The sequence below is a fragment of the Anomaloglossus baeobatrachus genome, chromosome 1, assembly GCF_048569485.1.
Source record: "Anomaloglossus baeobatrachus isolate aAnoBae1 chromosome 1, aAnoBae1.hap1, whole genome shotgun sequence".
Taxonomy (NCBI): Eukaryota; Metazoa; Chordata; class Amphibia; order Anura; family Aromobatidae; genus Anomaloglossus; species Anomaloglossus baeobatrachus.
Window position 1 is genome coordinate 530,299,326 of NC_134353.1, and position 15,216 is coordinate 530,314,541.

The window sequence follows — 15,216 nt, forward strand, 5'->3', positions numbered from 1 at the left end:
GGCTCTAATGCCCTGTGTGCAGGGAGAAGTGATACATACATTACACCAGACCCCACTCCCACTATCCCCACAATAACTGCCGTGTGTACAGGCTCCTCCAGCACATAACACGCCCCCGTTACCGGCCTCACCACACAACTGTCAGTCACACCGTGACCCCTGCACGCCGCGCACAGCCGCCCTCAGTCAGGAGAGCAGACTGTGACGTCACCAGTCAGCTGACTGCAGGGAGCCTCCGGAGACCGCGCATAGTCAGGTGGGCGTGGTTATCCGCCTATAAGAGCGCAGACGCCCGAGGAGCGCTCATTGACTCATTCCTCTCTGGCAGGCAGTGGCTGTAGTGAGCAGGTGGGTGGCGGCTTCAGCCCGTGCTGGGATTAGAGGAGAGATCTCTGGTGGTGTTTGCTCTTTCTCGGCGATGACCGTGTGCTTTACTTTTTGTAGGTATTTTCCTAGCAACATGGCTGAGACAGTGGAACAGCAGCAGCAGCAGCAGGTAATGTTTCCACCCTGGTATATATTGGGCATGGAGGGGGCAGATGTAGTGGAGCTTATACTCTGCCCCTTACTGTGGGGTCTGAGCCCCTCACTATTAGTGCAGCAGTAGGTGGCTCCTCAGTCTCCCTGGTATATGCACTGTGCGAGGCACTGGCTCTCTGGTATCTGCCATCTGCTGGTGCTTGTCCCGGGTGCACAGGATCTGTTGGAGTGGCCACTTCTGGCAGGGGATGTTGCAGATATGTAGCTTTCAGTGCGGTTTGCTTTCAGTGACTGACTTTATGGCTGGTTTTGGAGATGTAATGGGCTCTACAGAAGTGTGTGTATATAAATTGTCCATTATACATCTATGCAGCTAATGGAAACTCACTGACCATATCTCAAAACTAGCAGAGGGAAAAGGCAGCTGTAACTGTAAATACAGATCAGTAAGCTAAACCACTGTAGGGTGCTGCAGACCCCCATGATAAAGGGCATAGTCAACTCTGGTGCAACATACAGATGACAGGCCCCTCACAACCTAGCAGATCTTGGAGGGCATTGCTGCTGGGTATTAGAATTGGGCCTGCCACACACGGGTGCAGTGTCTGGCTTACAGCCTATTGTTGGTGCCCATACTACCAGACCAGGTGGGCTGCCCAGCACTAGAAGTACATCCCACTGGGATGGAGACCCTATTTTACAAAGCCAGTGTCCATGGGTTTTTCTTACTGCATAAGTGAAGACTGTACAGTTACATTGTGCACTCCTTACACTTGTGCAGGTTGCAGCCATCCCTGAATGTCCTTGTAAACTACAATACTTATCCATGTGGTGTACACTCATATAGTGCTGTCCAGGCCACCTATTGTAATAGTAGGAGCTTTATTAAAGGGAACCTGTCACCACTTTTTTGGTGTATAAGCTGCGGCCACCACCACCGGACCTGCATACAGCATTCTAACATGCTGTATATATAAAGGCTCAGGCCGCTGTGACAACATAAAAAAACACTACTTTCCTAACAGTCGTGTGGTGAGCCATACGGGCTTCTCCAGTACCGGGGCTGCCTCTTTCAGCCATCTTTGTCCTTCTCTAGCCATGATGCGTCCGTCATCCACACTCGCCGGCATTCAGGTCCTGAGCAGGGCAGATCAAAGTACTTTAGTGCACCTGCACAGGATCGGTGAGTGTCTATGATGTAGACGCGTCATGCACACAGGCTTCAGACAGGTGACAAAGATGGCCGAAAGAGGTGGCACCGGGGAACGGAGACGCCCATATGGCCCACCGTATGACTGAGTATTATAAAGTGTTTTTGTTTTCACAGTGGCCTGGGCTCTTATATACAGCATTCTAACATGCTGTATATAAGAGCCTGGTGGTGGTGGCCGTAGCTTATATACCAAAAAGTGTTTACAGGTTCCCTTTAAACTAAAAGAATCACCTTCTGCAGCTCCTGGGCTGCATTCTATGAAGGTGCACCTTGGCCCTGACTCCCCCTCCCCCCCCTCCCCCCCTCCCCACTCCCTCTCCCCCCTCCCCTTCTAGACCCCCAAAAATAACTTTATAAAACTTGGCTGTTAGGTATACTAATTACCTTGGTTGGCCAGATGGGCGGGCTCATTTTCTGTTTCTTTATCCCCCACTTGCTGCTGATTGTCGTCCTTCTTTGATGGGATGACTCCCTCAGTCTTCCTCCTCGTCACATTTTCATATCTCGTGCCTGTGCAGTTAGATCTGCTCGTGCAGCTTGCTTTGCCATATTGCGGCCAGAGCAGAAAACATAGCTGCTCGTGCCGGTGAGCTAAATGCGCAGGCGCAAGATTATGGGTGGGTACTAGCATGGTGCTGGTGAGGTCAACGCTGTGCATGAAAAAATCCTTTATGTGAAAAGACAATAAAGCCCCCTCTTTGACTTCTTTATTAACCCCACCAATAACAGCCCTCCGGGTCCAACTTAATCCACACAAGGTCCCATGACTCCTCCAGCTCTGCTACACCTGACACTCACAGAGCGCCATAGACCGTGACTGCTCACTGTGAGGGTCAGGCTGCAAGTGAAGTGAGCCGCATGAGATCAGCTGTCGCTTCTGTGTCGCCCTGGGCAAGCCAGGGGACACAGGTCACAACACCACCACACCCCACACTCCAGGTAGGCACACCTGCTAACCAGAAATCCTTGTTGCCTTCCTCCAGAGGTTGATGATGCACACCAGGGGGTGGGCCAGGCGGTTGGCTCCGCCCACCAAGGAGCTCACAACTCTGGAGGCAGGAAGTAACCAGGCAGTTAGAGTCCAGGGAGAGTCGAGTGAGGGAGGAGGAAGTGGAAGGAGTGAGGAGTAGCCCAGGCAGGGGCTAAAGTAAACAACAAAGTGAAAGTGAAGGGAGTAAAGGAGGAAAGCAAGCAAAGTGACAGAAGGAAAGAAAGCCTGAGAGCCCAGCCGTGTGTAGGGCCAGAACAGCAAGGTCAGCGACGGCGGTGACTGTTTGGAGGGGGACAGTTTGGAAGTTCCTGGAAGGACCCCGTTGGCTGTGTGCCCGGTGGTCTGGAGCAGTGTTCCGAAGGACAGTCAGCACCAGGGCAGGGGCCTCTCGGACCCCGGCAAGGCTAGGAGTCGCCAAATTTGCCAAATCCGTCAGTGACGGGGACGCAGATCCCCCAGCAACCAAGTCCCGATTGACGGCAACAGCCCGACCATTACCGGGGAGACACCGCCACCGCCAAGGCACAAGTTTCCCCAGGGCCAGCGCCTGCGGGCAAAGTGTAGAGCTCCTCCGGCCCAGATTGCAGTCGGGGAGCGGGTAACCGGAGGGAATCCACCGCTACCATCAGACAACATAGGTGCAAGGAAGAGAAACGTCACCGTTACCTACCGGGAGTGCAGGTGCAGCCGTCTGTGGGACCGTCCTACCAGCCGTTGGTTTACCGTACAAACTGTGTCCGTGTGTCAGGCTGAGTGAGTACCATAGTGCCGCAAGGCACAGCGCTGCCCCCGCGCCCCTGCGCCCTCCAGGCCCTACACTTCACATCTCATCACCGGGCCCCGGGATCACCAACCCCTACCCACGGAGGGGCAACACAACACCTGGCTGCTCCGCATCACCATCCCCGGGACCCCCACACTGAGCAGCGGTGGTGCAATCACCACAACCGTGGGTGGCGTCACGAACTATAACAATCCCCACACCCAACAAACACCCCCTTTCACTCACGGGCGAGGAGTGTCGCTCGAGACACCCCGGGATCCGGCCCACGGCTCGAGCCACCAGGAGCAACTGCCGGACCCGAGCAGAAGGGGTGAGCGCGGTGTGCTGACACCCTCCTCCCCGCCCGCGACAACTTGGCGTCACGAACAGGATCTTACCGCTCTGCCGTCAGGTAGAGGTGCGCCTTGTTACCGCCGGAGGCATCCGGCAGAAAAATTTCAGAAGCCGCCATCTTTGGCGCGAAAAGTTCCCGCTCGAGCGTCTTCTCGAGCAGTAGAAGCGCGAAGGCCAAAACCCCGCCCCGAGAGGAGGGGCCGGAAAGAGCTAAGGGGGACGGAAACAAGATGTCTGCGCCCGACGGAGCCGCTGGAGGAGCGGTGGTCGCAGCCGCAGCGGCACACGCGGATGGGAATGGGCCTGCCCAAGTCCCGGTTGTACCGGCGGGAGGTGCCGCGGCCCCCGCGCTTGCTCAGGTCATGCCGTTTTCCTTGCCCTATGCACCCGGAGCTGCCTGGCTACCGCAGTATGACGGGAAACCGGATGCCCTACAGGCTTTCCGGAAGAAGCTTAACCCGTTGCTAGAGCTGTATCCCCTGACTGATAAGCAACGTGCGGCGATAGTGCTGGGCCAGTTAACCGGTGCGGCGGAGCAGGAAGCGGAGACCTGGGCCGAGGGGGACCGGCTCTCTGTAGCCGCCATCTTCGAGAGGCTACAGACTGCCTTCGAGACCCGGACCGAAGCTGAGCTGAGGATGCAGTTTTACCAGTGCCGGCAACGAGCTGGGGATAGCATTCGGGACTATGCTCTACGTCTGCAGACCGCCCTCCGCACGCTGAAGCGGGTGAACTCTAATGAGGCGGATAGCAACAAGATGTTAGTGGAGCAATTTGCGCAGGGGATGAGGTCCCCTGAGGATCGTAAACAACTCCGGCTGTGGGCCCTAGAACACCCTGATGTGGACTTCGCTGTGTTAAAGGAGCGGGCTATTAAAGCACTACAGCCCCTAGCTGCTGAAGTTCTGGAACCCGTCCCGTGGCCCATCGAGACAGCTCCTGTTATGGCGGCCTCAGCCAAACCAACCTCTGTAATGCCTGCAGCCCCGAGCAGCACCGCCGAAGAGTTGGCCGCCCAGGTCCGTCGCCTGGACGGAGACCTTGCCAAAATCCTTGCTGCACTGCAACCTCTGACCAGATCCCAGCCCCCAGCGCAGATACAGCTCGCTGACAGTCCCGAAGATGTTCCCTGGATGCAGCGGAGAAGCGTTAACAACCCGCGGAGCAGACCTCCAATCTGCTACAAGTGCCGTGAGCCGGGCCATTATTACCGACAGTGCCCGTTAAACGAGCAACCCCTGGGGCCCCGGGCCAATCCTCAGGAGTAGAACACCGTGGCCCCCCGGACTGGCGAGACCGATATGTCGGGGCCCGCCCTATCATCCCCGTGGCTGTGGACGGCATACCAGTGATGGCTCTCTTGGACACTGGATCCCAGGTAACTACCATACCGTACACGTTGTATCAGCAGTATTGGCCCACAGACGAGCTGGCGCCTCCAGACCCTAGTATAAATTTGATTGCCGCTAATGGACTTCCATTGACCCAGGTGGGGTATAAAGAAGTGGCTATGACAGTGGGGCAAGCTGAACTGCAACATCAGGGCATGATTGTGATCATGAATGAACCCAGTGATCATAACCCGAAAATAGTGCTGGGAACCAATGTGATGGAACACTGCATGGCTGATGTGTTGAACCTTTTGCAACGGCTAGCCGCCACGGCGGCGGGGAGCCGGCAGAGGGCTGTGCAGCGTGAGATCCGCGCCCTGATGTACCGCCAGCATGTAAGCTCAACAGGAGGGGAGATTGGTGGAGTGAGATGATGATCTGGTGTAGGGCAGCAGTAGGGCCTCAGGGGCGTGACTACCCTGCGATGATGGAGCCCATGCCTTCCGAGCACTGGCCCACTGTAGTGGCCGCCCGAGGGGTGGTAGATGTGAAGAAAGGGAGAGTGCCTGTGAGTGTTGAACTGTGGGGAGGAAGAAGTCAGGCTCCCCCGGTATGCCACCATTGCCAAACTGCTCACCCTGGACCCTCACACTATCCAGGAAGCCCGTCCATCCACACTCCCACCTACCACCAGCACTTCCCCACCCCAGGGGGACACCAAGGAGTGGCACCAACAGCTACATGTGGGCACTGATACCCCTACACATCACAGGGCAGGGGTACACAGGGTAGTGCAGGAGTACGAACAGGTTTTCAGTAAGCACCCCCTAGACTTTGGGCGGATCAAGGGGGTCCAACACCACATTCCCACGGGTGAACATCCCCCTATCAAAGAGAGGTATAGACCTATTCCCCCTGCACATTACCAGTGTGCCAAAGATATGTTGAAGAATATGAAGGAGGCAGGGGTTATTCGGGACAGTTGTAGTCCCTGGGCCGCTCCGTTGGTACTGGTCAAGAAGAAGGATGGTACCATGCGGATGTGTGTGGACTACCGGCAGATCAACCAGATAACCCATAAAGATGCCTATCCATTGCCTCGTATTGAAGAATCTTTGGCTGCACTGAGAACTGCAAACTACTTCTCGACCCTTGACCTCACCAGCGGATACTGGCAAGTGGCCGTGGCCCCAGAGGACCGGGAGAAGACCCCTTCACCACCCCGATGGGGCTCTGCGAATTCAATAGCATGCCGTTTGGGCTGTGCAATGCCCCCGGGACCTTCCAACGGTTGATGGAGTGCTGTTTGGGACATTTAAACTTCGAGACCGTCCTGCTGTATTTGGATGATGTGATTGTTTATTCCCAGACGTATGAAGCCCATCTGGAGCACCTGGCCGAGGTGTTCGCGTCCCTTGCCAAGTTCGGGATGAAGTTGAAGCCCTCGAAGTGCCATCTGCTGAAACCCAGGGTGCAGTATCTAGGACATGTGGTGAGTGCGGATGGTGTTGCCCCCGACCCTGAGAAGATCACTGCCATCCAGAGCTGGCCGAGACCAACCACAGTGAGGGAAGTAAGGCAGTTCCTGGGTCTGGTAGGGTACTATCGGCGTTTTATCAAGGGGTACACGAAGATGGCTGCCCCCATGCAAGATCTCCTCGTGGGACAGACCAAAGGTGGTAGACCCATTGGAGCCCCACTGTTGTGGGAGGACAAGCATGAGGAGTCCTTTGGCCAGTTGAAGGCGGCCTTGGCGTACCCTGACTATGGGCGCCCGTTCATTCTCCACACGGACGCCAGTAACGTGGGGCTAGGAGCGGTCTTGTCCCAGGTCCAGGATGGAAAGGAGAAGGTGATTGCCTACACCAGCCGAAAACTCCGGCCGACCGAAAGGAACCCTGAGAACTATAGCTCCTTCAAGCTCGAGCTATTGGCGTTGGTGTGGGCTATCACAGAGCGGTTCCGCCACTACCTGGCGGCAGCAAAATTCACCGCGTTAACGGACAACAATCCGTTAACTCACCTGAACACGGCCAAGTTGGGCGCGCTGGAGCAGCGGTGGGTAGCCTGGTTAGCCAACTATGATTTCACCATAAAGTACCGAGCTGGTCGTGTCAACATCAATGCAGATGCACTCTCCCGGATGCCCCATTTGTCAGAAGAGGGGTGTGAGGACGACGACCTCGAGGAGATTGAGCTGCCTGCGTTTCACCAGCCGCCTACTGAGAGGGTACAGGTATATCAGCAAAGGGTGGATCTGGACCCGCGGCCCAGTCAAGAGTGGCAGGACGCCCAGGACCAAGCGCCGGCTGTCCGCCTTGTCAAGACTCTGGTGGAACAAGGCGCCATGGGAATGGACCCTAGCGCTCCAGCCGAAGCCCAACGCTTGTGGAAAGAACGGAAACGGCTTTACCTACACCAAGGGAGGCTGTACCGTGAGCTGATCAACCCGAAGACCCATGAGAAAATATGCCAGTTGATCGTTCCTCAGGCTGATGTCGCTACTGTACTGCGGGCATACCATGATGGTGCTGGCCACTTCGGGTGGAAGAAGCTGGAGATGCTGTTGAGGGAGCGGTTCTATTGGAGTGGGATGCGTGAATCGGTGGAAGCCTGGTGCCGAGAGTGCGGTCCTTGTACGCTGAGGAGAAAGGACGAGACTAGCCAGAGGGCACCGTTACATCCCATCGTCACCCATCAGCCGCTGGAACTGGTCGCCCTAGACCATGTTAAGCTCACCCCTAGCCGAAGTGGGTACACCTACGCATTGACCATGGTAGACCACTACTCAAGATTTATGGTGGTAGTCCCCGTCAAGGACCTGACTGGTCGAACTGCTGCTCGTGCGTTCCAGGCTTATTTCTGCCGACCTCATGGGTACCCCGAGAAGGTGCTGACTGACCAAGGCCCGGCTTTTGAAGCAGAGGTGTTTCACGAATTCTGCCAGTTGTACGGCTGCAAGAAGATCCGGACCACTCCGTACCACGCCCAAACCAACGGCATGTGCGAGAAAATGAATCACTTGGTCCTGGGGCTCCTCAAGACGCTACCGCTGGAAGAACGGAACATGTGGCCGGAAAAGTTAACCGACTTGGTCGACATGTACAATAATATCCCAACCAGCTCGACAAAGTGCACCCCAGCGTATCTGATGAGGGCTCGGCCTGGCCGCCTGCCGGTGGATCTGGAGATGGGGTTGGAAGCACTCCCTTCGACGGCAGAGTGGGAGAGTCGGAGGAGGGCCCAGTACCGGCAAATCCAGGAGTATGTAGAGAAAAACCGAAGTCGAACAGCAAGAGCACCGGTTCAACCAGAAGGCGCCTGCAGGTCCTTTCCAGCCAGGAGATGTGGTGCTGAAACGGAAGAGAAAAGCCCACAAACTGGATGACCAGTGGGAGCAAGTCCCTTACGTCGTACAACCCACCGAGTGGGACAATGGGAAAACCTACCAGATCAGTCGTGACCAAGGGGGCACCCTGGCCACAGTTTCTCGGGACCATCTAAAAAAATGCCCCCCAGTATTGAAAGCAGAAGCTGAAGTACCGGTTTCTCCACCAGTGGAAAAGGCAGCAGAGGTAATCCACACTGTAATGGGTGACTTCCCAGCAAACTGGCCTACACAGAACGTCGCGGTGATCCTTCCAGTGATACTGTTCCCACAACCCGTGGATGAAGAAGTAGTGGAAGCGGTTAACCGTGAGCCAGAACCCGTGCCAGTGCCCAGGGATGAACCTGTACCCAACCCCCCTGCACCTCCGCCTGCTCCACACTATAGCCGGGAGGAGGAACCGATTGTTCCCTCTACCCCACTGTCTAGTACCACTGACACCGGGCCCCGAAGGTCCACCCGTTCCAACCTAGGTAGACCCCCACTTAGGTACAGGGAGACCGTTCTATGAATGAAAGGGGTCCGCAAATGTAAAAGAGTGTTGTGTGTAGTTTGAAATGATGAAAATGAAAATGACCGAGTACTTCACCTGATTCACCGTGTGATTTGCAACCGGCTGGAGCCGGCACCGTTGTCCCCGTGGGGACCGTTTAAGTTTATCTGCATGGGAACTAGCCATGGACAAGCCCGTGAACTCTGCAGGGCAACCACAAACGTTAAGTGGCTTGTAAATATGTTGGGTACCGTTACCGTTTCCGCAATACCGCCTCCGGAGAGGCAGGTTGGAGGGAGGGCCCTGAGCAGAGCAGGCCAGGGCCCAGCCACCAAAGGAACCGGTGGCCACCCTCTGGAGGGGGGAAGGACAGATCCCGCTCGGGTAACTTGTGCTGGACTGTGGGTCAAGGGGTGCTGCCTGGGTTTTAGGGGCAGCATCAGGGCCAGGTTGCTTAGGTGGGAGAGAGCGGAAACCGTGACCGTATACCGTTGCAACGTTTAAGAAAATGTGCCTCCCGTTTGGGAAGAGTTTTTGATTAAAAATGTTATTGATGTTTGATTAACCCTTGTTATCCCCTTTTCACAGAAAAATAAAACCGGTGTAGGACGGCAGCCCGCGGACGGTCTGCATTTTGCTAAGGGGGAATGTGTCGCCCTGGGCAAGCCAGGGGACACAGGTCACAACACCACCACACCCCACACTCCAGGTAGGCACACCTGCTAACCAGAAATCCTTGTTGCCGTCCTCCAGAGGTTGATGATGCACACCAGGGGGTGGGCCAGGCGGTTGGCTCCGCCCACCAAGGAGCTCACAACTCTGGAGGCAGGAAGTAACCAGGCAGAGTCCAGGGAGAGTCGAGTGAGGGAGGAGGAAGTGGAAGGAGTGAGGAGTAGCCCAGGCAGGGGCTAAAGTAAACAACAAAGTGAAAGTGAAGGGAGTAAAGGAGGAAAGCAAGCAAAGTGACAGAAGGAAAGAGAGCCTGAGAGCCCAGCCGTGTGTAGGGCCAGAACAGCAAGGTCAGCGACGGCGGTGACTGTTTGGAGGGGGACAGTTTGGAAGTTCCTGGAAGGACCCCGTTGGCTGTGTGCCCGGTGGTCTGGAGCAGTGTTCCGAAGGACAGTCAGCACCAGGGCAGGGGCCTCTCGGACCCCGGCAAGGCTAGGAGTCGCCAAATTTGCCAAATCCGTCAGTGACGGGGACGCAGATCCCCCAGCAACCAAGTCCCGATTGACGGCAACAGCCCGACCATTACCGGGGAGACACCGCCACCGCCAAGGCACAAGTTTCCCCAGGGCCAGCGCCTGCGGGCAAAGTGTAGAGCTCCTCCGGCCCAGATTGCAGTCGGGGAGCGGGTAACCGGAGGGAATCCACCGCTACCATCAGACAACATAGGTGCAAGGAAGAGAAACGTCACCGTTACCTACCGGGAGTGCAGGTGCAGCCGTCTGTGGGACCGTCCTACCAGCCGTTGGTTTACCGTACAAACTGTGTCCGTGTGTCAGGCTGAGTGAGTACCATAGTGCCGCAAGGCACAGCGCTGCCCCCGCGCCCCTGCGCCCTCCAGGCCCTACACTTCACATCTCATCACCGGGCCCCGGGATCACCAACCCCTACCCACGGAGGGGCAACACAACACCTGGCTGCTCCGCATCACCATCCCCGGGACCCCCACACTGAGCAGCGGTGGTGCAATCACCACAACCGTGGGTGGCGTCACGAACTATAACAATCCCCACACCCAACAAACACCCCCTTTCACTCACGGGCGAGGAGTGTCGCTCGAGACACCCCGGGATCCGGCCCACGGCTCGAGCCACCAGGAGCAACTGCCGGACCCGAGCAGAAGGGGTGAGCGCGGTGTGCTGACACCCTCCTCCCCGCCCGCGACACTTCACTCATGCGCTTTGCGCTGACAGGTGCAGGACTCCAGCTGTCACTGCACATCAGCTGACTGAAGTCACTGCTGATCTTGTACTCTCCTTCTCAAGCGAGGCTGCCTCTGGATGCTGGTCTCCTGCTTCCAGACTGGCTCATGTCTATACAGTTATGCTCAGCTGGGTCGGGTCATAAGTAGCAGAGCGCCAAAGACAGCCACATGGGACAAGCATCGCTGGAGACTTCAGCACCACGGACAGAGCAGGGTCAGGTGAGCATCTCCCCGTGCTATCAAAATAATGCAGGGACATTCCGGGTAAAACAACATGCAGTTTTCGGGTGCGGCTTGCTGCAGTTTTTTGCCACAGGTGCAGTAATCTTTCAGAGGATGAAGGTCCATTTTCTAGTGCGCACAGGGTCTTACACAGTACATGGCAGGCATACATTTGTAAGGCTCTCAGCACAGGAACATTTTTTTTATATTCTTTTCTGCCATGAACCATTTTGTGTTGTGGCAAAGGTTGAAAATGAGCAATTCTGAATTTCTCAAAGTACAATTGCTAGTAAATGTTTGTTTTACATGACCAGTCTGTTTGTGTTTTTCTTTTATTCTCCCATGTTCCATCCCTAGAATGTGGTGGTAAGGCTGATAAACCTCCCATTTGTGAGCTCTACATATGACATGGTGTCCTCCACCTATGTGACCACTAAAGACAACCATCACTACCTGAAATCTGTATGTGACATCGCAGAGAAAAGTGTGAAGAGCATCACTTCGGTGGCCATCACCAGCGCCATGCCAATCCTGCAGAAACTTGAGCCTCAAAGTAGGTTTAGCGTCTTGATGGTGGTTTTTTACTTGGTGGGATTGGGTAAACCCCTAATGTATATACAGTATTTGGGACTAAAATCTATACCATATGGATTTATTAATGTTTAAGATGCAGGTAAACATGATTGGAAATATAGTAAGGATGGTTGCAATATAGACCACCACCCCCCCTGCCAAAACAGCAATCATGGGAGTTGTGGTTGAGTTTCAGAGGGATGACATGGGACAATACAATCCCAGGTATTTTGTAGTAATATCAGGAGATGTGTATAACTAGGTGGCATTAGTGCATAGAGGTGTGCCATTCTAGACATGTCAGTAATTTTCTCCTAGTGTGGCAAGTAGGCCAAATATCACCATATACCTAGTATTTCCCACAAGAGCTTTGCTAGCTTTTATATACAATGACTGTTGTATTAAATCTAATTTCCTCAGTTGCTCTGGCAAACAACATTGGCTGTATTGGACTGGACAAGATTGAGGAAAGGTTGCCTATTCTGTATCAGCCTCCTGAAAAGGTAAGCAGATAAAATCATGCAGAGCCTTAAATTTCCCTTCACCTACTGTCAGATTACAGAGGTCCCATCTTGTATATTTTTAGGTTGTGGCTAATGCCTCAGAAGCAGTTGTTGGTGCCAGAGATGCTGTTATCCATAGTATCACAGGAGTAGTGGATAAAACCAAGGGAGCTGTGCAGGACAGTGTGGAGATGACTAAGGCTGTTGTAAATGGCGGCATTAATACTGTTCTTGGAAGCTGTGTAGTGAAGATCATGAGCGACCGTGTGGACTCTGCACTAACTAGGTCTGAATGTCTTCTGGAACAATTCCTGCCACCAACAGATGAAGAACTTGGTAAGCCAAACTGCTTAACTTGTATGCACAGAATAAGCCGCATTTGCTGGCGTAGCCAAAATACTAGCTCACCTGGCTTACTTTAAGCAACTGCATTATAGTTCAACTCTGCTGAAGAAGCTAAGGGTGTCCTGACAAGTAGTAAACCACAAGGTTTATATTGCTGACTCCACAAAGTGTATCCAAGCTGTTAAATATGAGCATAACAAAGTTCTCTTATTATAGCCAAGGAAGCAACTGAAACAGAAGGCTTTGTGTCCCAAGATAAGCCTGGCTACTATGTGCGCTTGGGATCCCTCTCTACAAAGGCCCGCAAGCGTGTCTACCAACAGGCCCTGACTAGGATGAAGGATGCCAAATGCAGGAGTCAGGAAGCCATTGCTCAGCTCCAGAACACACTTGACCTGGTTAGTACATGTACTTGTAAACATCGTCACTAACTTTCGTGGAGTGACAAACTTTAATTGAGCCAAAAAGCTATACATTGCAGATTAGATATCTTGCAGTATTTAGGACGAAGCATTGCAATACAAGCCTAGATTCACTCATTCATATGTTCAGAAAATCTTTTCCCTGCCACCAGAAGACACCATTTCTACAGGTTGTATTGCAGATCAGCCCCTAATTTGAATTTTAGAGGCCACCACCATGTACAGGAGTAGCGGGTTCTAGAAATAAAGGACTGTAAAGCCTACAATGCTTTAACCTTATCTCCAGGTATAAAGCATCAAATTGGGACTCTCCTACTTTCTGTAGGCATGTACAAAAAGCCTGTCATAGGCAAAGCTCCCTTATTGTTGACATGAAGTACTAATAGGGCTTTACACCCACATGTACTTCCTGAGGGGGAAAATGCATACTGGTGTAAAACCAGATGTAGTGCATATAATCACACCTGTCTTCCATGAACATAAATAACTTTCTTTTCAGATTGAATATGCAAGAAAAAACATGAATGGTGCAAATCAGAAGATCCATGATGCTCAAGAGAAGATGTTCAGCAAGTGGGTGGAGTGGACGAAAGGAACTGGAGAAGATGCTGGTGGGGAAACTGAGGGTGCAGAGGTAATGACACTCCCTTGAGTCTTATGCTAGGCATCATCTGTATACTGGAAATATAACATGTCGTCTTCTCATTACAGCAAATGGAATCCCGCACACTGACTATTGCCCGTAGTCTCACTCATCACCTGCAAAGCACATGTCTGTCTCTGGTCTCCAGTGTCCAAGGACTTCCACAAAATATTCAGAGCAAGGCTCAGAGTATTAGTGCCATGGCTGCAGATATCTATCAAAACTTCCACTCTGCTTTTTCCTTCAGAGAAATATCGGACAGCCTCTTAACCGCCACTAAGGACATGTTCACTAAAATAAAGGATGGCATGGATGATGTTATGGACTACTTCATAAACAACACTCCACTAAATTGGCTGGTAGGTCCATTTTATCCCAAACTGGCAAGTAGCCAACATGGGGAGCAAGAAGATGGGGGAGATTCAGTTAAAGAGGACTAAAAATGAAGTGCCTAATGGGCAAATACCACTAAATTACTTGCCTTAGTTTGCATCTTCCACCTTGGTCTATGCCAGTTACTGGTCCTCAGATTGTCAAATGTGAAAGGAGTTGTCTCTAACATTGGACTTTTGTCTTACTCTTGGATGTTTTTTGTATCTTCACAAATATGGTATCAATGTTACACTATGTACACTAACTTTATATTGTCTACTTTTGTATTAATAAAATGCTGCATTGACTTGTCTGTCGTGTACAAACATTAGTTGCTCAAATGTAAGATCTGGTTTTAACTTGCACTCATTGTGACTTGACTCCCTAAAATGGTGCTCCTATAGCAATCTGTGGGTAATAAAACCTAGCGAATGACTAGAGATCTAAACATGGTGGGAGGAATGGGAAATCTTCATACAGGAGCTTGAAGATCTCCATTTCAGACTCTAAAAGCTTACATCTGAAGCAACCAGGGGATCAAATTTTGTAAAATACCAAAAAAAATAAACTTTGCACCCTTTACACTTGCAAGAGACTTAGAAATACAATGTCTTTATTTGAATTAGCAGTGTGTAATGTTGCTCATGACATGCTACTTTAGCCAGTGAGATTGTAGCTATAGTTTTAATGACTGAGGGAGGCTTGGTTCCTGAGACCCAACCCCCACACATGGCATGCATGATACTACTCAGAAGTCTGTAGCTCCAGCATGGGCTGTGCAAGCAGAGCTCAGCAGGCTCAAGTCTACAGGTCCTTCTCTGGATCTGTAAAGACTCTGCATTGAGCCTGTAACCTGCTGTTTCACCACTGGTGATAGGTGTAGAAGGACAGACTCCACTGATACTCAGCAAGCATAACAGGTGATGAACTGTCATTGTTCACTTAAAGGGAATCTGTCAGTGGGTGTTTGCTACCTCATCTGAGAGCAGCATAATAGAGACCCAAATACTAACATGTCACTTACTGAGCTGTTTATTTTGATTAAAATCTGTTTTCTCTGCTGCAGTTGTACAGAGCTCATAAATATACTGGAATACAAGGCAGCATGCCAAATAGTAATCTAATGCTATACTGCTGATCAATGTTATCCAAACTACTCAGCAGTCCAGTAAGTCCTAAACCACTGGAATCAG

The 15,216-nt window shown here is 52.5% G+C and overlaps 1 protein-coding gene across 2 annotated transcripts; it reads left to right on the forward strand.

Moving 5' to 3' along the window:
• Positions 1 to 252: 252 nt before the first annotated feature.
• LOC142296019 (perilipin-2-like) lies at positions 253 to 14,330 on the forward strand. 2 transcript variants are annotated; one of them, XM_075339206.1, is made up of 8 exons: positions 253 to 348; positions 445 to 496; positions 11,523 to 11,718; positions 12,159 to 12,241; positions 12,325 to 12,577; positions 12,803 to 12,984; positions 13,508 to 13,642; positions 13,720 to 14,330. In XM_075339206.1, the coding sequence occupies exons 2-8, from the start codon at positions 461 to 463 to the stop codon at positions 14,089 to 14,091; spliced, it is 1,257 nt and encodes a 418-aa protein (XP_075195321.1). In that variant the 5' UTR covers positions 253 to 348; positions 445 to 460; the 3' UTR covers positions 14,092 to 14,330. The 2 variants fall into 2 exon arrangements, with proteins under 2 accessions (XP_075195321.1, XP_075195312.1); XM_075339197.1 differs by lacking the exon at positions 253 to 348 and having other exon boundaries at positions 393 to 496.
• The last annotated feature ends 886 nt before the right edge of the window (positions 14,331 to 15,216 follow it).